Raw genomic sequence first — 26,509 nt, forward strand, 5'->3', positions numbered from 1 at the left:
AGTACCTGTCACTCCCATCAAGAGTACCTGAGTACCCGTCACCCCCCATCAAGAGTATCTGAGTACCTGTTGCCCCATCATGAGTACCTGTCGCCCCCATCGGGAGTACCCGTTACCTCCATCAGGAGTAACTGAGTACCCATCACCCCCATCAGGAGTACCATCACCCCCATCAGGAGTACCTGAGTACCTTTCACCCCCATCAGGAGTACCTGTCACCTCCATCAGGAGTACCTGTCCCGTGAGCCCAGAAGTGCCCAACATGCAGCTAATTTCTAGCTGACGTACACCCAATTAGTCCCTGTCGTGCAGCCCTCTCATACAGCCACCATGTCCAGAAGATTATACACCCCAGAAGAGGCATACCAAATGCTAACCCAGACTGATGAGAGCAGCGGGGAGCTCTCACCTCCCCAGTACAGTTCTGATTCCAGTTCTAAGGCAGCTACCAGCAGCGCCGGACACACCAATGGCCAATTAGCAAATTATAACGTCGCTAGACCCCAGGAAGGGAGGACCAGTACAAGCGCTGCTAGACCCCAGAAGGAAAGGCCCAGTACCAGCTCTGGAATTCCACCCTGAGGAAGTAGGGCCCAAACCCATCTCCCGGATGGCTAAGCCAACCTGTTGTGGCTGCCTTCTAGGACAGGGTCAGCCACAATCCCCCCTTTCACAGCACAGCCAGGTGTGCAGGCCAACACCGCAGGTTTCTCTGAAATCTTTTTTTTTTTTTCCCTGATGAGTTACTTCAAAGCATCTTAGACCAAAGAAATCTTTTTGCCCGTCATTACATACGAAACGACCCCAACTCATGCTATGCCGCCCTTTTGAATGGAGACCCCTAACAATGGAGGAGCTTGGATTGTTTTTAGGCCTTACACTGAACATGGGGCTTACAAAAAAAATGAACTTAATTCATATTGGTCTAAAAAGCCCATCCTCCATATGCCAATTTTTTAAGCTGTGATGTCCCGCTATGACATGATCATGCGGTTCCTGCATTTCAGTGAAGTCTCGCAGTGATTATGCCTCATAGATTATACGTTGGGGTGCTATGCCACGTACACACGATCCTTTTTCGGCATTAAAAAACAACGTTTTTAAAAAATGTAATTTAAAATGATGGTGTGTGGGCTTCACATCATTTTTCGGGTTCCAAAAAAACGACAAATATTTTTTTCGAACATGCTACATTTTTTAACAACAATTTAAATGATGTCGTTTTTCGGGTTGTAAAAAATTATCATGTGTGGGCTAAAACGACGTTAAAAACCTGCACATGCTCAGAAGCAAGTTATGAGACGGAAGCGCTCGTTTTGGTAAAACTACCATTCATAATGGAGTAAGCACATTCATCACGCTGTAACAGACAGAAAAGCGCAAATCGTCTCTTACTAACAGGAAATCAGCTAAAGCAGCCCCAAGGGTGGCGTCATCCAAATGGAACTTCCCCTTTATAGTGCCGTCGTATGTGTTGTACGTCACCGCGCTTTGCCAGAACATTTTTTAACAACGATGCTGTGGGGGCAACATCGTTTTAATGATGATGTTGGAAAAAACAACGTTTTTTATACATCCCGAAAAACGTTGTTTTTTTCATGCCGAAAATGATCATGTGTACGCGGCATTAGATTTCCAAAATGGGGTCATTTTGTGGGCAGTTCCATTGTCCTAGTGCTCCAGGGCCTTCAAAAGTGTGATAGGTTGTCATCTAATGAGATGTGCAATCTCTGCTCCTAGAACGCCTGGAGGTGCTACTTACATGTTCGGCCTCTGTATGTGGCCAGGCTGTGTAAAAGTCTCACATGTGGTATCACTATACTCAGGAGGAGCAGCAAAATGTATTTGGGGTGTCATTGTAAGTATGCATGTGCTGTGTGAGAGAACTAACTTGTTATTATGACAATTTTGTGTAAAAAAAAAAAAAAATCTTAATTTTCCCCAAGAATTGTGGTAAAAAATTACAACTTAAAAAAATTCACCATGCCTCTTACTAAATACCTTGGTATGTCTACTTTCAAAAAAAGGGGTCATTTGGGGGGTATTTGTACTTTTCTGGCTTGTAAGGGTCTCAAGAATTGAGATAGGACGTCAGTACATGAGGTGTGATCAGATGTGATCATTTTTCAATGATTTGCACCATAGCTTGTAGACTCTATAACATTCACAGAGACCAAATAATATACATTAACTTGGGTTATTTTTACCAAAGATATGTAGCAGTATACATTTTGGCCCAAATTTATGAAGAAAAATTATATCTTTGCAAAATTTTAAGATAGAAACTAAAAAGAAGGTTTTTTTTTTTTTCAAAATGTTGTCTCTTTTTTTGCTTATATTGCCAAAAATAAAAAACCCAGCAGTCAATAAATACCACCAAAATAAATCTCTGTTTGTGAGAACAAAATGATAAAAATGTTGTTTGAATACAATGTAGCATGACTGAGTAATTGTCATTCAAAGTGTGAGAGCACTGAAAGCTGAAAATTGGTCTGGGCAGGAAGGGTGTATTAATTCCCTGTATTGAAGTTGTTAAATATTTCAACTTTTTCATAACTCCTGAAACAATCACACATTTATCTTAAGACTATTAAAAAAAAAAGATAGTGATCTTTCTAATTTACCTATATTTAAGACCCTAAATTAGGAACTTAGGGCCAGATTCACAAAGGAGATACGACAGAGTATCTCAGATACTCCGTCGTACAAATAAAAATCATTGAAACAGATACTCCGTCGTATCTCTCAGAGTATCTATGCGACAAGTTACGCATAGATAGCCAGAAGATCCGACAGGTGTAATTGTTTTACACTGTCGGATCTTAGGATGCAATACCGCGGCCGCCGCTGGGGGGAGTTCACGTCGTAAACCAGCGTCGGGCATGCAAATTAGGAGTTACGGCAATCCACAAAGATTTTTCCCGTCGTTACGTCGTCCCAAGTGTTAGATTTCCGTCGCAAAGATCGGGCACCTTTAACATGGTGTAAAAGTACTCCACCATGTTAAAGTATGCCCGTCTTTCCCACGTCACTTTTGAATTTAAAAAAAATAAATAAAAATTCCCAGCGTAAGTGCTTTGTTGACGTCGCGATTCACAAAACGTGGCCGCGTTTTAATCCTGCGCAAAGCACGTCGGAAAATTTGCGACGGGAGCATGCGCAGTACGTCCGGCGCGGGAGCGCGCCTAATTTTAATGGTACCCGCCCCATTTGAATTGGGCCGCCTTGCGCCGGACGTGTTTACGATACACCGCCGCAAATTTCCAGGTAAGTGCTTTGTGGATCGGGCACTAAATCGGAAAACTTGCGGCGGTGTAACGTGAACGGGTTACGTTACGCTGCGCCGCCTGTATGTGAATCTGGCCCTTAGGAACCATGGGCCAGATTCACAGACATTTGCAGCGGCGTAACGTATCGCATTTACGTTACACCGCCGCAAGTTTTATAGGCAAGTGCTTGATTCACAAAGCACATATCAGTAGATATCAGTAGATACTCCGGCGTATTTCTTCTGTGAATCTGGCCCCATATTCTTGATTTCACAGATGCTCCCGAAGGAGTGTTTTTAAAGATACCTATTAATGTTTTTAATGCTAATGATAAATTGCGAATCTGCATAAGTTAAATAATTGTAATTTAACTGCTATACAATTTCCATATACTAAAAGTCATGGAAATAACATTAACACCACAAGGGCCCCCTAATAATAATTATAAAAAATATAGTGGGAAACAGCCAAAACCCCTCCCAACACATTTCATCCTCAGGATGTCATCAGGTCCCCCTTTATCAGACTCTTGGAGCATGGAAAGTAAAAGCACTAAGATTTCATTTATTGATGAGACCATTTTTGAAACACTGTTTTAAAAGTTGACATTTTAACCACACATTGGAGTTTAGTTATTGTGATATGGTTTGAAGCCCTTTGTATTAATTAAGCACTGTGTAAAGATTGACACCTTTTAATTGATTGATTTCATTTTACAATATGGACTATTGCTGACATGATGTGCATTTTTTTTTTAAATTGTGGCTTGACCTTCACGGTTCCCTACTGCGCATGCGTGAGTCGCGCTGCGCATCCTCACTGGTCCCTGCTGTCTTCTGGACCTGTGTGTCTCCAAAAAGACAACGGGGGAGGATAGAATAGTTGCCAGAAGTGGCATAGATCACCAAGGTGATCTATGCCAGGAAGTGGGAGCAAATACCTGTATTATACAGGTATCTGCTCCCTCCTCCCCATGAAAGGTGCCAAATGTGACACCGGAGGGGGGGAGGATTCCAAAAAGTGGAAGTTCAATTTTTGGGTGGAACTCCACTTTAAGTAAATACTGTACTATTACTCTCTCCATCAACTCATCCTTCATAGTTACTACTTTTTGCATCACTTGTTCCTCCTTCTATTTTGTAAGCTCTCATGAGCATGGCCCTCTGGACACTTGTGTGTTTAATTGTATTGCAATAGTACTGTCTCCCTTTATTCTGTAAAGCACTGCACAAACTGGTGGCACTATATTATATTAAAACAAGATATCTCAACATGAGATCAGAGCCACCAGTACTTGTTCAGAGGAATGCCCCCAAATTTCAAATAGCGAATAAAAAAATCTATTTTGCATAGTAAATACAATTTGACAGATGCCTAACATGTTTACACTAAGCCTACTCCCTGGAATGCACAATGATCAATAAAGGTAGTATTGATACAAGGTTGAATGGAACATTGGTTAAAGTCAAAAATGTTTCACCCTTACCTGTGACTGTGGATAAGTGCATTAAAAGCCAATCCATCAGACCAACTGCTGGTGAAATTGATAACGTTGACCTGTGGGTAATTGCGAGTTGATTGGCGCACCCAGCTAAGTAAGATCTTTTCACTGTTCGTTTGCTGCAAGTCAGCCATAATGTCTTTCATTACATCCTTCACCTAAACAAGGAATACAATCATCAGTGTTTAAAACTGTGTATCAAGATAAATATTTAATCAACAGGCATAGCTAGTAAATAACCAACCCACTCCTGGACCAAATGATTTCTGTGTCACCCAGACTATTAGGATTTAAGGTGAAGTAGAATAAAATAAAATAAATTCACAGCTTTTAAAAAGGAATGTTCAGAAAATATATTAATCCATTGTCTGAGGATGGAACATTTACTCATAATACACTGTGTGCCCTAATGCTAATCTGTTAGAATTGAGAGTTAAGTGATAAGATAAGAAAGCATGTGTTCTTCCTCAGACAGAGCTATCTGAGTAATTATCTTAACATGCACAGGTAGTAGAACTGATGTCTGGAAAATAAACCTGGACACAGAAATAAGATAGCAGTTTGACACCGAGGCGCAGTCTGACAAAGATACACTTTTCTTCAGTCTTTTTTTTTAACTAGCAAAAGTGTTCCCATTTATTAACCACTTAAGGACCTCCTACCGATGATATACATCGGCAGAATGGCACGGCTGGGCACAGGCACGTACAGGTACGTCGCCTTTAAGAGCCCAGCCGTGGGTCGCACGCACCGCCGGCTCGCGCACGCGACCTGGTCTGAAGCTCCGTGACCGCGCCCACGGGACCTACAGACCCGATCGCCACCGTGGTCCCGCGATCGGTTTACAGGAGCTCAAGAACGGGGAGAGGTGTGTGTACACACACCTTCCCCATTCTTCTGTGTGGCAGTGACACTGATCGTTTGTTCCCTGATATAGGGAACGTCGATCAGTAACATCACACCTACAGCCACGCCCCCATACAGTAAGAATCACTCCCTTAGGGCACACTTAACCCCTTAGCGCCTCCTAGCGGTTAACCCCTTCACTGCCATTGTCATTTTCACAGTTATCAGTGCATTTTATAGCACTTTTCGCTGTGCAAATGACAATGGTCCCAAAAATGTGTCAAAAGTGTCTGATGTGTCCGCCATAATGTCGCAGTCATGAAAAAAATCGCTGATCGCCGCCATTACTAGTAAAAAAAATATTAATAAAAATGCCATAAAACTGTCCCCTATTTGGAAAAGGCTATAACTTTTGCGCAAACTAATCAATAAACGCTTATTGCGATTATCGGCCTAAACTGAGGACAAAAAATGATTTTTTTTAATATTTTTTGGGGATTTTTATTATAGCAAAAAGTAAAAAATATAGATTTTTTTTCAAAATGGTCGCTCTATTTTTGTTTATAGCGCAAAAAATAAAAACCGCCAAAGTGATCAAATACCACCAAAAGAAAGCTCTATTTGTGGGAAAAAAGGACGCCAATTTTGTTTGGGAGCACGACCGCGCAATTGTCAGTTTTTGCCAAATCGCAAAAACTGGCCAGATCCTTTACCTGCATAATGGTCCGGGTCTTAAGTGGTTAAACAGGATAAATATGTAAACGTGTTTCGGGACAGAGAGTAAAAAGGTGCATGATAATGCAGTGATGCAAAGTGAGGATAATGTTTGCTGAGCATGAGGTAAGGGTGGTGACAATTATAGCAGTACAGTGGCAGCAAATGGGTGAAGGGCACTGCTGTGATAGTGGGCAACATCATGTACTGTATGTTCGTCCAATGGCAGCAAGTAAGGTTGTGCATCCTGATGTAGTAGCCCTGTTGAAAAATAATTATAAATGGGCTCCCCTTTTGGGTCACTCAACCTGCCTTACCCCTTCCTTAAAAGGGAAATCCTTTGACTGCAATCCTGAAGCTTTGACTTTATTGTTTTCACTATCCTAGCACAGGTATAGAAATTAGGAATTCTGGAATACTTACTTGTTTGTGAGAGAGCTTAAAGGATATCTTAACACAAAAGCAAAACGTTACTATATTGCAGCTTACCAGTCCTTAGATGTGATGGCTGAATTATTTTAGGCTAAGAACATTTTACAGCAAGTACAGAAAATACTGTAATGCAATGGCAGTGCCCATACATTCCTCTTGGAAGCGTCACATTAAGGGGTGCAATTCAGAGAACAGCACATATAAGCCCCTGCTCTTACCATGCAAAAAAAAATTAAATTAAAATCAGGAAGAGGAGGAAATAAGACTAATGGAGAAACCAGTCTGCTACTGCTTGAAGGTAAATTCATCCCCCATATAGGCATGCTGGGTTCAAACTTTAATTAAGAGCTATGGATGAGCAAATACTGAAAAATCTACTCATCTCATTTACAAACCAGAACAAGCTCACTTTCTCTTAAAATGATCTATTGATTTTAAAGCAAGGACTACTATTTATAATACAATCTTACATCTGCTTACACAGTAATTTAACACACTTGAATTCCTTTGCGACTCTGTGTAATTTCCATCCTAATGACTAGAATAACTTTCACAACTTATGCTGTACTGTCTACATCTGGAATATGGTATATAATTACGAAGCCATGCATATACCAAAAGATTTACAATCTGATCTTACATTATATTTACTTTTGTTATCAAACCTACTTTACAGTAAAAAGATTGTGTCATGAACCCAGAAAGACTAGAAAACAACCCAAACGTCCTATCTTTGCACTAATTAAACTAGTAATGAACCTAAAAGCAAAAACAATATAAATATTATATTGCAGTCTACCATTTCTTAAATTTGGTGGTTGTATTCATTTTATATTTTAAGCAAGAGCAAACCATTGAACATTGATGGGGGTGCTTTCAATGGTCAGATTTTATTTCATGTATGTAAACTCTTTATCCCAATTTTATTTGATAGCCAAGTCCATCTAAATATGCTATTGCATCTAACACTACCCTCTCCCCAGATTGACAATACTGTTGTCCATAGTTGTCTTAATTGCTCCTCCACCTAGAGGGGAGACAAGTTAAGAAAGGAAGTGGGTTACTAGCTAGATCATCAGGTGAAAATAAAAGAAAATAATTATAAAAAACAGAACATAATGCAGTCATCACATTTAAAGTGTGTTAATTGCAACATATTACATTTTTGTTTTTGAGCTTAATACCACGTTCACATGCTCTAAGTCTTGAGCTGTCAACTGCACGAATTTAGCACTAAGCGATCTTTGGTAAAACTATGTACAGTAGACATCATGGTCGGAGTTGGAAAAACAGTACAATCCAGTTTGAAATGTTTTATCCAATGGCCTATTTTTTCCTAAATATACTCACTCACTACAAATTTAGGTCACCCACATATAAACTGAGCAACATTATAAACGCAACACTTTTGTGTTTGCCCCTATTTATCTTGAGCTGAACTTAAAGATCTACAACTTTTTCTAAGTACACAAAAGGCCTATTTCTCTCAAATATTGTTCACAAATCTATCTAAGGGCCAGATCAGAACAGACGCAGTTCCGTGTGTTTTTTTCTCCGCACAAAGTGCATGAACAGTGTTTTCCATGTATTCCAATGGCTCTAGTTGGCTCTAGTTCACACCATGCAGTCAGTTTCTGCACCAGAAACTGACTGCATGGTGTGAACTAGAGCCAACTAGAGCCATTGGAATACATGGAAAACACTGTGCATGCATTTTTAGTGCAGGAAAAATGCACACGAAATTGTACGGAACTGCTTCTGGTGTGAACTGGCCCTAAATCTGTGTTAGGCTAGGTTGACACTGCTGCAAATTCGAAATCATGGTAAAATCCATTTCGCGACCGCGATTTTGCAGCGATATGGAGGACGCGATTTCAGGGAATGCCAGTCTATAGAGCTGAATTTGCATCACACATGGATCAAACTCGCACAGGACCCTTTTTTTTCCCGCATCTTATATTCGCAATGCATTGATGTGAATGGCACTAATGTTAAACTATGTAATTTAAATGACTAGCAAATGTGAGAAATCGCAACGGCTCAAATTCGCAATAGAATTCACAGCAGTGTGAACATGTGAAAGACATTCCAGTGCTAGAATAAAGTAAACTGAAGTTTAGCTCCATGAAATGTCAAGTAACACAGAAACAGTGCACAATCTTTTTATGTTATAACTGTTAAGCCCTGTACACACGATCAGTTTGGACCGATGGACCGTTTTCATCGGACAAACCGATCGTGTGTGGGCCTCATTGATTTTTGTATCCATCGGTGAAAAAACATAGAACCTGTTTTAAATTTTTGTTATGGTTAAAAAGACGATAGAAAAAAACGATCGTCTGTGGGGAAATCCATCGGTCAAAAATCAACGCATGCTCAGAATCAAGTCGACGCATGCTCGGAAGCATTGAACTTCATTATTCTCAGCACATCGTAGTGTTTTACATCACCACGTTGGACACGATCGGATTTTTAACCGATGGTGTGTAGGTAAGACTGATGAAAGTCAGCTTCATCAGATATCCGATGAAAAAATCCATCGGATTAGATTCCATCAGATATCCGATCGTGTGTACAGGGCTTAAGGCAGGCCATAAATTATGTGATTTTCTTTTTTTGCAACCGCAGGTTGCCAGAAAGGAAATCACTCAATCCCCCATCAACACAGTCAGTGTTGATGCAGGTATCTCCCCGCTGAGCTATTGTGTTTTCCCAGCGGGGAGAACACATTAATTATTGCCAGGTGGTAATATCTATGGATACATGGATAGAATGTTTTGGCCCAGAACAATTTGGCTTCATACCAGGGAGAGAAGCCTCAGATATTGTCATTAAGGCCCTTAACCTGATCTATGAGTTGCACATGGGCAAGATAGAGGGCCTTCTCCTGTATTCTGATGCGGAGAAGGCCTTCAATCTAGTTGCATGGGACTATATGTTTGCGACCTGTAAACATCTGCAAAACAAGATGATATCAAGGATATCTACTCTCTATTCATCACCAACCGCAAAAAAATTTAATTCATGGAACCCTTTCTGGCACCATAAAGAAAAAAAATGGAACTAGACAGCAATGCCCCCCTTTATCCCCTCTATTCATCATTACATTAGAACCCTTTATCCGCATGGTAAACCAAAATACTTCTATACATGGTTTCAAAATGTCAGGAAGAGAATTTAAGACATCGGCCCCTGACCCAACCCCATTTGCCCTGCACACATATATTCCACCTTTCTAATAAAGTGCCTATCAAATACAGCCCACCAGCGCCCATCAAGTGCAGGACACCAGCGCCCATCAAATGCAGCCTCACCAGCGCCCATCAAATGCAGCCTCAGCAAAGCCCATCAAATGCAGCCTCACCACCGCCCATCAAATGCAGCCCACCAGTGCCCATCAAATGCAGCCTCACCAGTGCCCATCAAATAAGCCTTACCAGCGCCCATCAAATGCCGCATCACCAGAGCCCATCAAATGCAGCCTCACCAGCGCCCATCAAATGCAGCCTCACCAGCGCCCATCAAATTCAGCCTCACCAGCGCCCATCAAATGCAGCCTCACCAGAGCGTATCAAATGCAGCCTCACCAGAGCCCATCAAATGCAGCCTCACCAGAGCCCATCAAATGCAGCCTCACCAGAGCCCATCAAATGCAGCCTCACCAGAGCCCATCAAATGCAGCCTCACCAGCGCCCATCAAATGCAGCCTCACCAGCGCCCATCAAATGCAGCCTCACCAGCGCTCATCAAATGCAACCTCACCAGCGTCCATCAATGCAGTCTCATCAGTGCCCATCAATAAATGTTTGCTTGCTTCCATTCATTTGGAAGTCTGGATACAGACACAGCCCTCCGCCAGGCGCTGCGCCTCTGACCCCATCTGTGCGGTGGCTGCCTGCTGGCCCTATTCTCACCTGTGTCCATTAAATACAGCCTCATCTAGCGCCCATCAATGCCGCTTCACCAGTGCCAATCCATGCAGCCTCACTTGTGCCCATCAAATACCATCTCACCTGTGCCCATTAAATGTCATCTCACCTGTGCCCATCAAATACAGCCTCACCAGCACCAATCAATTCCGCTTCACCACTGCCAATCAATGCAATCAATGCAGCCTCATGCACTGGGGGGGGGGGGGGGGCATTTGGCAGATCAGTCAATATACATACACACACACATTTTAAAATTCCATGTCGCTGTCATCACATCACATATACAATCTCATTAACTCAGAGAGAAAGCAACAGCTTTTACTCACCACATCAGTGTCACCAGGTGACAGTCCTAGGCTCAGCAAACTCTCGACAACATGTCCCCAAGACACCACCGCTACCATGCACCACCACCTCTTCGCTACAGTATATCCCATGATGCATGTACTACTCGGTGCCATTGACATGGCCATGAGGGGGCAAGGGGGGTGGAGGGCTGCTGGACATGGACACAAGACACTGTAGAGCAGAGGGAAAGCGGCCTCGGTGCTGGACACATGTCAGAGTGTCAGACAGAGAGTGGAGAGGGGGGGCTGGCTGCTGCCTGAACACATCTCAGAGCAAAGAGGGGGATTGCTGGACACACAGAGATTGGAGAGCGCCCTGGGGGGGATGGGTTGCTGGACACATGTGACATCATGTGCTCGGATAAGGGTCTGGTATGGACTTTGGGGGAATCTCCATGCCGTTTTTTCAGTATAGGGGGGTTCCCCTTACAATTCATACCAGACTTAAGGGCCTGGTATGCTCCTGCAGGGGAATCCATGCCTTTTTTTTATTTAAAATTTGGCGTGGAGTTCCCCCTCATGATTCATACCAAACACAGTGCCTGGAATTGGTGGGACTCCAAGTTGCTTCTTTCTCACGCTCGCTGTAATGTGTTTTTCCTTTTGCAGCCAGCACGAGATGCACAGAACCCTGTTGCTGAGAACCAGTGCGATGCGATCACGCTGGAAACACATTCTCGAGGGCAGGTACTGTATCAGCCTAAACTGAGGAAAAAAAATCAGCTTTTTTTTTTAAAATTTGGGATATTAATTATAGCAAAAAGTACAATATATTTAGTTTTTTTTCAAAATTGTCTTTTTTTTGTTTCTAGCGCATAAAATGAAAACCACAGAGATGATAAAATACCACCAAAAGAAAGCTCTGTTTGTAGGAAAAAAAGGAAGCCAATTGTGTTTGGGTACAGTGTCGCACGACCACGCAATTGTCTGTTAAAGGAACTTAGTGCCATATCGCAAAAAATGGCCCGGTCATTGAGCAGCCAAATCTTCTGGGGTTGAAGTGGTTAATTAACCCAATTTTCATGTTTCCCTTGTACATTATTTTATTTCTTATGATAATATTTGCATTATTTGCATACTTGTATTCTCTAAAAACTTTCAATAAAAATGTATATTGTGGAAAAAAAAAAAAAGAATCTTGTCAAGTACCTGCTGAACTGGCCAAGACTCAAACCATTTATGGCCAGCTTGCGTTAATTGTTTTCTTAGTTTTGTATACTTAATACTTAATTTAAGCTGGCATTTGACCAAAAGAGTTTTTTTATTTGTTATCCTATGCTGCAAATGCATGGATACATTTTGTATGTGCACCACTTAAGTGGTTGTGTATCAAGTAATGTTTAGCATTTAAAAAAAAGAAAATTGTAAAAATTGTAATTTGCTCAATGAAAGTTGCTTTTTTCATTCTTTTGAACACACACACACACACATATATATATATATATATATATATATATATATATATATATATATATATTAAATATAATAAATACTTATAATATAATTAAATATAAATATATATATATAGCAATTTTCCCAATCAACCTCTACAAACAATCTGCAAATGTAATGCTTTTTTTTTTTAAATTACATCTAGCAGAGCCAGCATACTAAGGACATTACATTTCGGCAGGTCATTTTTTTTTTCTCGGTACATACCTTTATATCCTGATGTTGTCCAGGTCTTCCGGGTTCCGATGACTGGGCATTCCTATCCTTCCGTTCGATGATTGATGTCTTGTGAAATAGGTGACCTGTCGCACAACGCGCGTCACCAGATGTCTGGAAATAGCTAAGCTGCAAGTCGGCACTATACGGCGCCTGCGCAGTCAGCTCTACACGGCGGGCGCAGGCGCCGTATAGTGCCGACTCGCAGCTCGGCTATTTCCAGAAATCTGGTGACGCGTGTTGTGCGACAGGTCACCTGTTTCACAAGACGTCAATCATCGAACAGAAGGATAGGAACGCCCAGTCCCGCAGTCATCTGAACCCTGAGGCTGGGATAAGAACGCCCAGTCCCGGAGTCATCAGAACGCGGAAGCCCTGGACAAAATCCAGATATAAAGGCAAGTACAGAAAAAATAAATAAACCTGATGAAATAAAATGTACTTACTATTGTACTATTAATGTAAAAAAAATGTTTTTTAGGGTGAACCTCCACATTAAGCTGTGATTTATTGTCTTCCAATAAACAGTGTACATATTAATAGCTCACCTGCCAATGGAGAATAATGCTCCAGATCAAACCAAGGATCAGCTTATGATTTCCATCCACTATGTCGGCACTTCCAATGTTCACCAAATCAACCTATTATTACAGAAAGAATACACGCATGAGAAACAGATGTGCATTTTTATTTACAATAAAGCAGTGCATGGACGCAAGATAATAGTGAGCTGGCTCAAACAACAATCTTATGCAGAGGTCACATACAGGTATTCCCTAGATTACATTTGTTACAAAGCCTGACCGGAGTGTTTTTGCTCTCACCCAAGATTAGTAGAATTGACAGCATCTGCCCATGCTAGTCACTCTAATATATGCACATTGTTACAAAGAAGAAGAGCATACGTTTAAAGAAGAGTTGTTGCTCTGAAGGCAGTCAGATCTGTTGATTTTATTTGGATTTTTTCAAAACTAGGGAAGTCCATGTGTTGCCCTCTTTCATTTTCCCCCCAAAAAAAACTTACCCTGCCACAACTATTGTGTTTATCTTGGTCAATTTAAAGTCAGCACAATAAAAAAATGGTGATTTTAATTGTTCCTAAACATTGACTGTCATTAATTCTGACATAATGCTATACAAGTAGAGTTCTACTTGCGACTATAATAAACGTTGGCAAACCTATATGGCTGTAAAAACTGCCCCATCGAACATTAGTGTTGAGCAAAGTGATTTTGTCAAAATTGTTTTTTTCGGACAAATTGCCAAGATTTAAAGCAGATACATGTATTAATTGTAGTATTCTTTGCATTAGATTTTTTTCTTTTAGCTGGATACTGTCGCTTTTTTTTTAAATTCAATTTTTTATTTATTTTTTGCTGTTTTTCACTGTTTGTTTTTTATTTTTATTTTTAAACAGAAGGCCCATATTTGATACAAGGCCAGGTCGAGGATAGTTGAACACCGCTTCTGTGACCTTCTAAAACCCATCTAAAACCCAATACATTCTTAAAAACACTAAACCCACCCTAATTTTGCATCCCCTATTGCTTCTAATTTATTTCATAGAAATTAGGAAACTTTATTGAAGTATTATAATTTAGGAAAGATGAACCCTGTACATTTAGCTCATCTCTACCCAATACCAGTGCATAAACTATTGAATGTATGTAACCTATCTATAAAAATGTATAATATGTATACTATGCTGCTAACTACATATGAAAAAAATCTGCTCAAAGAGTCTCTATACCGTTATAATATTTATAGCTTTACTATCTTCCTGTTAAAGTTCTTTACTGCCCCTGTAGCTCAGTGAGGCAGGTCTGACCTAACTGAATACAATGGAATTTTTTAAGGCTAACAGAGCTCATCTCAGCAGTCCCAAAGATACACTAATTATATTAGGCTTAATTACATAGCACATGCAGTATTTACATTATTTGTGTTATTTGCTCTTTATGATCGAATTTTTTTTTTACAGCATTATTAAATAGCTTTTTATTTCCACAAATACTACTAGCTTCAAACTAGCAATGATCGTGAGCTTCAATGAGGTGTCTACTAAAAAGGGCAGACGGGAGATGTTTGACAAGGTGAACTTAATAAAACCACACCATATGAGAAAATGTGGATCATTAGAAAATAAGGGCCAGATCCACATAGAAATGGATAGGCGCAGCGTATCAGAGATACGCTACGCCGCCGTACCTTAACTGGCGTTCTTTCAAATCCTCAAAGATTTTACGCCGTAAGTTATGGCGGCGTAGTGTATTTCTGGCGGCGGAATTCAAATCGGCGATTAGGGGGCGTGATTCATTTAAATGAAGCGCGTCCCCGCGCCAAATGAACTGCGCATGCTCCGTTTCGAAATTTCCCGCCGTGCATTGCGCAAAATGACGTCGCAACAACGTAATTTTTTAAACTTAGACGTGACTTACGTCTATCCCGATTCACGGACGACTTACTCAAAAAAAAGAAAAAATTCAAATTTCGACGCGGGAACGACGGCCATACTTAACATGGCAAATCTAACTATATGCCGCAAAATACCAGCTTTAACTATAAGCCGTAAAAAGCCGACTAGAGACGACGTAAGAGAATGCGATGGCCGCGCGTACGCTCGTGGATTGTCGGAAAAAGCTAATTTGCATACCCGACGCGGAAAACGACGTGAACTCCACCCAGCGGATGCCGAAGTATTGCATCTACGATCCGAAGGCGTACAAAGCCGTACGCCTGTCGGATCAAACCCAGATGCCGTCGTAGCTTGGTTTGAGGATTCAAACTAAAGATACGACGCAGGAAATTTGAAAGTACGCTGGCGTATCAGTATATACGCCGGCGTACTCGCTCTGTGGATCTGCCCCTAAGTCTTTAACAGTGTCTTTTTAAGAGAAACCTAGAGAGGAAATTATCAGGATAGAAAATAATGGATGAGGTTAAATTTAACCTATTCCCTGTTATATAAATAACCACTAGTTGGAACAATTTCATAACCAAATAAAATGTGAAATGACAAAAACATTTAATTCAGTCTAATGTTAAAATAGAACTACAGTTGTTTTTTTAACTAGTTGCCTAAGGCTTTTAAAAGTAAAAATGCAGCTCTCACTGTAATACTTATCTTGCCTTAAAAGTTGTCCTAATGCATACTCATCACAAGAGAATATACCCAAACAGCAACTACAAAACATTACAATCAAAATAAACTCTGCCTTTTTAATTAAGAAAAAAAATCTAAATACAATTAAAGACAAAAATAATCACCCCCCAAAACAAAGCAAAACAAAAAAAACACAAAGGGAAACAGCAGCAACACAGCAACAGCAGTTATTACTGGCACACAGAAATTGAGTGTTATGAAAGTACATTGAATGCAGGTGGGTATACATTCTAATCTCCTTAGCTACACAAATTGCAATATATTCCAGAGCATCAGTGGAAATATGTACCACTGAACATAGTGATATTTACAGAACTGTATAGATGTAGTAGCACACTACACTAGCAACTATTTTCCCCTGTAATATTACCAGTTGTCCCCCAAACTAAACTCCAACAAGGGCTGCTGGGAAAAAAAGCATGTTATAGTGCATGAGCTGCAACTTTATTATAAACCATATTTGGTCAAAGATTCCCACTTAACCTCTGGTCAAGTGTGAGACTATCCAAAGACAGTTGTTTGCAATGTATTATGGGAAATTCAATCAACTTTAGACTCATTCCTAGTCATCATCCTCTGCTGGCTTATGGTCCTCTTTCAAACTGTATAACAATCAGTATCATTCAACACATTTCCTGTGAACTCAGGTCTCCATGGCTACAACCATGGGTGTCCGCTCCATAGGGCAAGGGGGGGTCAATTGCCCCCCGGAAGCATGGATGCATTCCACACACACACCATATCTTATTAAAAAATATTATTTTAAAAAATGTGGAATACTTTCTATGTAGAACCTGAAAAGTCCCAGTATATTCCTGATATTGTAATGAGTATAAAGAGACATACAGAATACAGCCCACCTCCAGGAAAGGGAAAAGTCCACCCTTGCACTGCTGGGGGAAAATTACCACTTTTACTTCTATGTTTCCATGTTCCAGCCAGCCACACTGCTTTCCTCCTCAACCCAAAGCATCATTGTATACCATGCAGGAACATTAACCCTGTATGGTACAATGAGGATGATGGAGTGATACCACAGCCTGTCACAACTTTCACAGAAGCTGTCACAGAGATTGAGGGAATCAGGAAAAGTCCGGTACACAGAAAGTATATTCATTCCAATTTACTATGTTTATTATGCCTCAGAGAAAGGAACTGGAGAATTCACACTCATTGCCTTTCTATTTTTCAAAAGTGAGCTTTTAGGGGTCTGTTTAGTCCCCTGATATTTCACCAAAGCCCCCCAACAACACTGGTAAAAAATGTAAAAATAAATAAATTTGTAAAAAAATAAAAATAAACGACTACTGACATGGTCCACTGCCCTTCTAACACCGCCCACTGCCCTACTGACACCATCCATCCTATTCGGCTGCTAGAGGGGGCAGGGGTTTTAAACCCCAGCTAGTGGTCAAAGACAGGGTTAAATGTGACTGTGTATTGCCACTGCCGAAGCGCCCCCTCCCCAGAAAAAAAATCAGTGGACGCCCATGGCTACAACTCCTAGGGTATCACCATGTCAGCCTGTTATTACTGTGTAGTATTGCAGTGATTGTAAACTACTACTTATATCACAAAGCTACTCTGTGTAGTATGAAAGAACAACAGGTTTACACTTGAAGAAGAAGGAGATTTTCTAACCTTCTTCCTACAAAAAAAGTTTTGGTTGGATATACACCTGGAACTTCACCCAAAAGGGGAAGTCCTGCTGTTTTCCCCACCCCTCACTTTTGGGGAGGGGGTGAAGTTCCTCTTTAACAGCTGGTTCTAACCAGATATTTCCCATTGTCATTTAAGATGCATCTAGAATTGTTGTACAGTAATTGCCATATATTCCAATGGCCCTAATTCCCACCAGTGTAGTCAGTTTCAGTGCTTTCAAAAAAGTACACCCTGCTGAATATTTTTTTCCAGAATGCATCAAAAAGTGTATAAATAAGTGTAAATGCATTTAAACACACTGGAATGCACATAAGAAACAGTTATTCTAAAATGTTACATGGCAAAACTTTGGAAGAGCACAAAAATATGTCTAAAGTCACATGCAAAAAAGCATCTGGAATGCTGAAATGTATTTTCAGTGTGTCATTACAATCTATACCAGGGGGTACGTTTTCCAATTTATTTTATTTCTGTGATAGTAATGGTGATCGTATTAAAGTGGCTGTAAACCCCCCCTTTCACCTTGTACCTACAGGTAAGCCTAGATTAAGGCTTACCTGTAGGTGCAAGAAATATCTCCTTAACCTACACAGTTAAGGAGATATTTGCAATAAGGAATGCACCGATGTCTACGGCGCATGCGCGCCGTAGACAACGGTGCAGGCGCACTGAGCGTGCCATTTTTTGTGAATGGCATTACAGTGTCAATGCTGTATTCCCGCTGTGCATACTAGATCATTATGCCTTTCTCTTGCAGGGTCTTTTTAAAAAAAAAATTCAGAGGGGTTTACTTCCTGTTTAAACACCCACTTTTAGAATTCAAACATTTGAGAATAGGTGTGTGCAGATGGAACCAAGCTTTCAATGTGTCCATTACTATAATGGAGCACACTATGGGTGTTATTTACGAAAGGCAAATCCACTTTGCACTACAAGTGAACTGCAAGTGCAGTCACTGTAAATCTAAGAGGTAGATCTGCAATGAGGGGAAACTCTGCTGATTTTATCATCCAATCATGTGCATTTTTATTTTTTTTCCTTGCACGTCCCCCTCGGATCTACAGCAAATGCACTTTCAAGTGCACTTGCAGTGCACTTGTAGTGCACTTGTAGTGCAAAGTGGATTTGCCGTTAGTAAATAACCCCATATGTTTTAACTTGAAACACAGTCAGTTTAAGCCTTGTATATTTTTTAAATACCTATGTTGTTGGCCTTCATCGGTAGACAGAAAATATATATTTTTTTGCAGAATGTAATTTTCTGACATGATAATCTAGGTCACTTTAGCAATTCATAAATTTACAAAGATTTATGAGTATATTTCAGGCTATGCCAGCTTCAAATACGTCCTTTACAGACTGATAAATCAATATACAGTATAGTAGAGACGCATCTTAAGCAGTGTCCTAGTAAAGTTATCAAGTATTACAATATGTCAAGCAGCTGAACATTTATCTTTCTTGTGTTTGGCTGCTTTGAAACAAGATTCTTTCAGAAATAATGTCATCCATTTAAATGTATCCTTGAGTTTAAATGAAAACTAGGAAAACATATTTTAAAGGTCATTTTAGAAGTTTACAGTACAGCTAGTAGGGTGACTTATTTAAACCACTATATATTAGGACTAAAATGGTAAGTAAATGCAATGCCTGTTTAACCATAACTCACAGGTAATACTGCAGAGCCATGTAAAAGAGATATAAGTTTTTTTTTTAAGAATCATATTTACCTAGGTGGATACAGCATTTATTCAAAGCTGCATCTGTCCCCCATCACCTCTAACACTTAGAGCCAAGCGATCGAACACTGCCGATTGTTTGGTACTCACAGCTCAGAGAGCAGCTGGCAGTCAGTCATTCACTGAAGGGCTGGACTGCTGTGGATGCAGGATCAGTTGGCTCAGGATCTCAGCAGCTCGCTGAGAGGCTGATCCGGGTGCTGGTCCAGGCATGTGGGTGGATCCCAACTTTATTGTCATGATCTTGCCCGAGCCTGGACCGGCTCTGACGTCAGCCGACAGCAGATTTTACTTCTCTTTTAAATCCACCTGCTAATGCAGTAAAGAACAACTCTCAACTAAAACAAATACATTGCATAGTTGTATCACCTATATTACTTTAAATCTAGTGGTAAAAAAATATTGCAAAAACAAAAAATAAACATGATTGCACACCCAGGGGCTACTTCCTCATGGATTATTTGTAAAGCTAAAACAGCATCAGAGTCAAATATCTACATGACTCTCAATCCTCCTTCCCTCTTTTAGTGATGTCACCACTATCCCCCAATACCTATACCCTCATAACCAGACATCCTAAAACCCCCTCCTAAAACAACAAAAACTATCGCCCTCCCAGTAGAAGCTGGAACAGAGGTGACTGCATAAGCTGAACCCCCCCCCCAAACTGATGGAACCATGATTAAAGTGCACCTGAATGTTAAAAAGGACCTATATTCCATGTAGATCATGGTACCCAAAATGAACCAAAAAAAATGTATGGCTTAAGGCCACAATGGGCGAATGCAGTGCATAACCGAGATACAGATAGTCCTATGGAGAGCACCGCAGCTAGACAGTATGTAACATTTCTGGCATGAGAGTAAGTAGGATTCATCCAAGGTCATCAGAAATAAATGATGTATTGATGTATTGATAGGACCAGTGACCTTCATGATATAGGAAACCTTTCATGAGAGAAATATTTGAACTTCCACTGCCAAATTTCTCTAAAATTCTAATTGCTTGGCTCTCATGTTGACCATTTGGCTTCAATATTTGAGTCACTTACCTAGAAAAAATACAAAGCAGGTTAAGTCAAAGTGCTGATTGGACTTTGACTAGGTCAATGACTGGGAAAACATCCGAGTCATGATGGCAGCCAGACAAGTAGTATTTTCAGAATAACTTACATGCCTTCATATTGCTTTTACTCACAGGTCTCCAGGAAGTGGAAGAAGAGGAGGCAAGATGGGGACAGAATCAGTAATCTATTTTATTTGTCAATTATAGGTCTGCAGACTTTAGTTTGCCATTCTGTAATGATTTTTAGACATGTACACACTGAAATATTTTGTTTCGGAATTTCGTTTTCTTCCGAAAAATAAATTGATTTAGTTACTCCCGAAATTCGTTTTTATTCATTTTGTTTAGTTAAAAAATGCCTTAGTCCGAAAATCCGAATTAATTTAGGTCGAATCTGTCATTGAAAGCTTATGGTGTCTGTTGAATGTTCTACGAAGATTTGACGGAGCAGCTAAATGGTACGATGCCGCAATCGTACATTTCCCGCCTAATGTTCCGCCTACAAGCTATAGAAGAATTCTAATGTTGTATGAAACTAGTAATTATATTTATAAATTATTACTACTAGTCAACCAACATTTGAATTCTTCTATAGCCTATGGGCGGAGGATTTGACAGGGAAATGTACGATTGCGGCGTCGTACAGTTTAGCTGCTTGTCGAATCTTCTTAGAACTTTTGACAGACATCATAAGCTTTCAATGACAGATTCGATGTTTGTATGTTTTTTGCTGCTTCGTCGAATCTCTGTCGTTTCTGGTCGAATGGTCTACCCCAACACTGTCTCTATAATGTTGAATCTTTTCTCTCTATGTCGAATCTTTCCTTTATATGTAGAATAATCTTGGACTAATAGCGTTAGGTTAGGCACATTCGACCGCAGGTTTGATAGATACAGATTGCTATTGTCAGCGTCATGTCGAATCTCCTATCTATATCAAACTATTGTAGCAACGAAAACAAAAAGAAAGCATTTTTTTTATGTCGGATCTTTCGGATTTCAGATCCTGTGCATTCGTTTTCGTTTGTTAAAACTATAATGAAAATACCCGAAATTCAGACGAAACTGCATTCGGACAAAAATGAAAGCATATGTCTAATGATTTTTGCTATCAGAAAAAAAAGAAGAAGTTGCTATCAGACAGTGTATTTCCACTCTGATAATTTACTATTTTGGATAGTTAAATGGAAAAAAAATCAAGGCGCAAAATCAGAAATATAAGACACTGGACATTAGTATTCAATGTTTGGTACTTACATTATTTTTTTGCAAGATCTGAAGTGCTTTGTTGACATTGTTTATAGCATGAACCCTGGTGGAGCCTTTTTCCTTTACCTAAATAGAAAATCAGATGTTATATATCCATATAGGAATGATATTGGAACAACAGTGCATTACTATTTAACCACTTGACCTCCGAAAGATTTACCTCCCTTTATGACCGCGTCTTTTTTTGCGAAACAGCACTGCGTTACTTTAAATGACAATTGTGTGGTCATCTAATAAATAAATAAATAAATCGAATGTCTTCATAAATTTAGGCCAATATGTATTCTGCTACATGTTTTTGATGGTAAAAAAATCCCAACAAGCCAATACTGATTGGTTTAAACAAACGTTATAGCGACTACAAATGGTACATTTTTATGGATTTTTTTAATATACTAGTAATGGCGGTGATCATAGCTTATGACTTATAGCAGGACTGCGATATTGCCGCAGTCAATTAGACACTAACTGACACTTTTGACACTTTGTGGGAAGCAGTGACACTAATACAGTGATCAGTGCTAAAAATATGCACTGTCACTGTACAATGGCTATGACACTGGATGGGAAGGGGTTAAACATCTAGGGCATTTAAATGGTTAACTATGTACCTAGCCAGTGTTATTGTGTACTATATGTGAATCTTTTACTAGGGGAAGAAAGGGGATTTCTGGGCCAGACTCTAGAATAATTGCGGCGGCATAACGTAACCCGTTTATGCGAAGTTTTCAGTGTAAGTGCCTGATCCTCAAAGCACTTACCTGTAAACTTGCGGCGGTGTAACGTAAAGTCGTCCGGCGCAAGCCCGCCCAATTCAAATGGGGCGGGTACCATTTAAATTAGGCGCTCGCTCCCGCGCCGGACGTTCTGCGCATGCTCCGTTCGCAATTTTCCCGACATGCTTTGCGCGAAATTACGGCGGCCCGACGTGTTTGTGAATTGCGACGTGCGTAACGTACTTACGCCGAAAAAAAAAAAATTGAAAGTGACGCGGGAACGACGGCCATACTTTAACATGGCTGGTGTAAAGTTAAGCAATGAAAAACATTGCTTAACTTTGCGACAGGAAAAAATACTTGCGCCAACGTAACGAACGCGAAAACCTTTGTGGATCGCCGTAAATCCTCATTTGCATACCCGACACTGGAATACGACGCAAACTCCCCCCAGCGGCGGTCGAAGTATTGCATCCTAAGATCCGACGGTGTAAGTCAATTACAACTGTCGGATCTTAGGGCTATCTATGCGGAACTGATTCTATGAATCAGCCGCATAGATAGGACAAGAGATACGATGGTGTATCAGGAGATACGCCGTTGTATCTATTCTGTGAATCTGGCCCTTAGTCCCTGCTTTGCTCTGTCAGAACAAAACTCTGCCTGGGCTCAAATGGATCACGCAAAGGGAATTCTTTTTTCTCAACAAAGGGACATTGACCTCCGGAAGATTTACCCCCTTCATGGCCAGGCCATGTTTTGCTATTAGGCACTGCATTACTTTAACTGACAATTGTGCAGTCATGCGATGCTGTACTCAAATAACATTTTTGTAATTTTTTTCCCCAGAAATAGAGCTTTTTTTTGGTGCATGTCTAAAACCACTGCATTTTTAAAAAAAAATGCGCTATGAACGAAAAAAGAAGAAAAAATATATTTTATACTTTCTGCTATAAAGCATATCCAATAAAAAAAATGTAATACAATTTGAAAAATCCAATGTCTTCATAAATTTAGCCCAATATGCTTTTTCCTACATGTTTTTATTAAAAATCCCATTAAGCTTATATTCATTGGTTTACGCAAACGCTATAACGTCTACAAACTATGGTATATATTTATGGAATTACAAAAAAAAGATATATACTTCAATATTGCAGCGGACAATTGAACACTTACAGACACTTTTGATACTTTGCAGGAACCAGTGACACTGATACAGTGAGCAGTGCCAACAAATTGCACTGTCACTGTACTAATGACACTGGCTGGGAAGGGGTTAAACATTTAGGGCAATCAATGGGTTAACTAGCCAGTATTTGTGTGTACTGTATGTGCTGATTTTACTAAGATTTACTAGGATTTACTAGGATGGATTTTAGTGCTATCCCTCCCCCTGTTGAAACAGAGATCTGCCTTGTTTGCATAGGCAGAGCTCCGTTATGAGTCTATGCCTGACGATCAGCAGATGCCAGCAGACACCGAGTGGATTCTGCTGTGAATAATCACAGCAGAAGCGGCCTGCTGGTGGCACGTTCCCCATGCTGGGGGAAGTGCCTGATCACGTATATATACGTAATCTGGCTCAGAGCTGCTGCCCTGAAGCTGTAAAACTGATGTAGGGCAGTAAGGAAGTGGTTAAAAAAGGCTTTACTATCACCTGGTGGGTAGTGCTTTGAGAGGGTCACAGACTCAATGCAAGGGTACATAGAAAACAATGGTTTTCAATGTGTCCTGTCCAAATTATTTATGTAAACTCAATACCAAAAAAGTGGTGCCTCACCCTCTATTAGTAATGAATACTAGCCAACATGTGGCATAAATGATGTATTGACACAAAGTATATATTCATAAAAAAAAAAATCCACAAAAGTCCTCTAAATCTCATGGGTGTCACAGCCGACCTTGACTGTGTCACATTCAGTGACGTAACCTTGTGTTTTTTGGTGCACACCCTGGCTCCAAGAGGAAAGCGGAGCAGCGGTGGTTTTCCCATACTTGGTGATTGCGTTGGTGCCAATCAAAGGCATAGCTAATGTTAGTGCAATCCATCTTTGTTTTTTTAATGTTTTAATAAATACTACAATATATGAGTATTTCTTTGGTTACCCCAGTCTGTCCGACTGTCCCCTAATCTATCCATATTTAGACGATCCCTGAAAACCCTTTCCTTTAACCAGTTCCCGACCCCCGCATGTACATATACGTCCACAATATGGCACGTACAGGCACATGGGCGTACACGTACGTCCTCGCCTATTAGCGGGTGGGGGGTCCGATCGGGACCCCCCCCCGCTACATGCGGAGGTCGGGTCCGCTCGGGGAGCGATCCGGGACCACGGCGCAGCTATTTGTTTATAGCCGCTCCGTCGCGATCGCTCCCCGGAGCTGAAGAACGGGGAGAGCCGTGTGTAAACACGGCTTCCCCGTCCTTCACTATGGCGGCGCATCGATCGCGTCATTCCCTTTATAGGGAAGACACGATCGATGACGTCATTCCTACAGCCACACCCCCAAACAGTTGTAAACACATACTAGGTGCACCCTAACTCCTACAGCGCCACCTGTGGTTAACTCCCAAACTGCAACTGTCATTTTCACAATAAAGAATGCAATTTAAATGCATTTTTTGCTGTGAAAATGACAATGGTCCCAAAAATGTGTCAAAATTGTCCGAAGTGTCCGCCATAATGTCGCAGTCACGAAAAAAATTGCTGATCGCCGCCATTAGTAGTAAAAAAAAATAAAATAATAAAAATGCAATAAAACTATCCCCTATTTTGTAAACACTATAAATTTTGCGCAAACCAATCGATAAACGCTTATTGTGATTTTTTTTACTAAAAATAGGTAGAAGAATACGTATCGGCCTAAACTGAGGAAAAAAAATGTTTTTATATATGTTTTTGGGGGATATTTATTACAGCAAAAAGTAAAAAATATTGCTTTTTTTTCAAAATTGTCGCTCTATTTTTGTTTATAGCGCAAAAACTAAAAACCGCAGATGTGATCAAATACCACCAAAAGAAAGCTCTATTTGTGGGGAAAAAAGGACGGCAATTTTGTTTGGGAGCCACGTCGCACGACCGCGCAATTGTCTGTTAAAGCGACGCAGTCCCGAACTGTAAAAACACCTTGGGTCTTTAGGCTGCATATTGGTCCGGGGCTTAAGTGGTTAAAGAAGCTTATGCATCTTGTAACTATAACACTGTTTTACTTTATCCATCAGCTCATCCCCACAGCTATTACCTTTTAAATTGACCCTCCCTCCTAGGTTGTAAGCTCTAACGAGCAGGGCCCTCTGATTCCTCTTGTACCAAAATTGTAATGTAACTGTAATGTCTGCCTTCCTTTTGTTAAGTGCTGTGCAAACTGTTGGTGCTATATAAATCCTGTATAATAATAAATACTAATAATAATTTGTGTTTAAGAGAATGAGGCATCCAAATATAAAATTCTTTAGTGGCATAATTAGTGGTTCAGCCTTTTTTTTTTTTTTTTTTTTTAATTTGACGGAATTAGTTTGCAGTATATAAATAATACAATACATTAAAGTGGTTGTAAAGGCACACGGTTTTTTACCTTGATGCATTCAATGCATCAAGGTAAAAAAAAAAAACATCTGGGTGAAGTAGCCCACTCAGTCCCCCTAATATTTACCTGAGCCTCTTCTCAATCCAGCGATGTCCACAAGAACCTGGGCTCTCCGAGGACTTGTACTCCTGATTGACTTTTGGCAGCAGTGTGGAGCCATTTGCTCCCACTTCTGTTAATTACAGCCAGTGAGCCAATCAGGAGATGGAAGGGGTGGGGCAAAGCCATAGCTCTGTGTGTGAATGGACACAGAGCCGTGGCTTGGGACGTGTCTGCTTAGGTGGCCCCACAGCAATCTGCTTGCTGTGGGGTCACCCAGCAGGAGAGAGGGGCCAGGAGCGTCAGAGCGGGACCCAAGAAGAGAAGGATCTGGGCTGCAGGTAAGTATAACATGTTTGTTATTTTACTGTAAAAAACAAACAAAAAACAAGGGTTTGTTAACACTTTCAAAGGGATAAGAGAAGATATCTCTACAAGATATATATAAAAAGTTAGCCCAGGTGTTACATACTGTTTAGATGATACATGCATAACATCTGATTAATAAACAACCTCATGTGACAGAATCAGACAACCCTTTCTCAAATGACAT

The 26,509-nt window shown here is 40.4% G+C and overlaps 1 protein-coding gene across 1 annotated transcript in view; it reads right to left on the reverse strand.

Annotated features, from left to right (window-relative positions):
* The window catches only part of DMD (dystrophin), a 2,981,380-nt gene that overhangs the window by 2,278,954 nt on the left and 675,917 nt on the right, over positions 1–26,509 (reverse strand). Inside the window, exons 4-6 of the mRNA XM_040336499.1 lie at positions 21,596–21,673; positions 13,258–13,350; positions 4,756–4,928 (exon numbers count right to left, since the gene is read on the reverse strand). Coding sequence (XP_040192433.1) covers positions 4,756–4,928; positions 13,258–13,350; positions 21,596–21,673 — 344 coding nt within the window. The remainder of the gene's footprint in view (positions 1–4,755; positions 4,929–13,257; positions 13,351–21,595; positions 21,674–26,509) is intronic.

The sequence above is a fragment of the Rana temporaria genome, chromosome 2 (assembly GCF_905171775.1).
Source record: "Rana temporaria chromosome 2, aRanTem1.1, whole genome shotgun sequence".
In the NCBI taxonomy this organism is placed as follows: domain Eukaryota; kingdom Metazoa; phylum Chordata; class Amphibia; order Anura; family Ranidae; genus Rana; species Rana temporaria.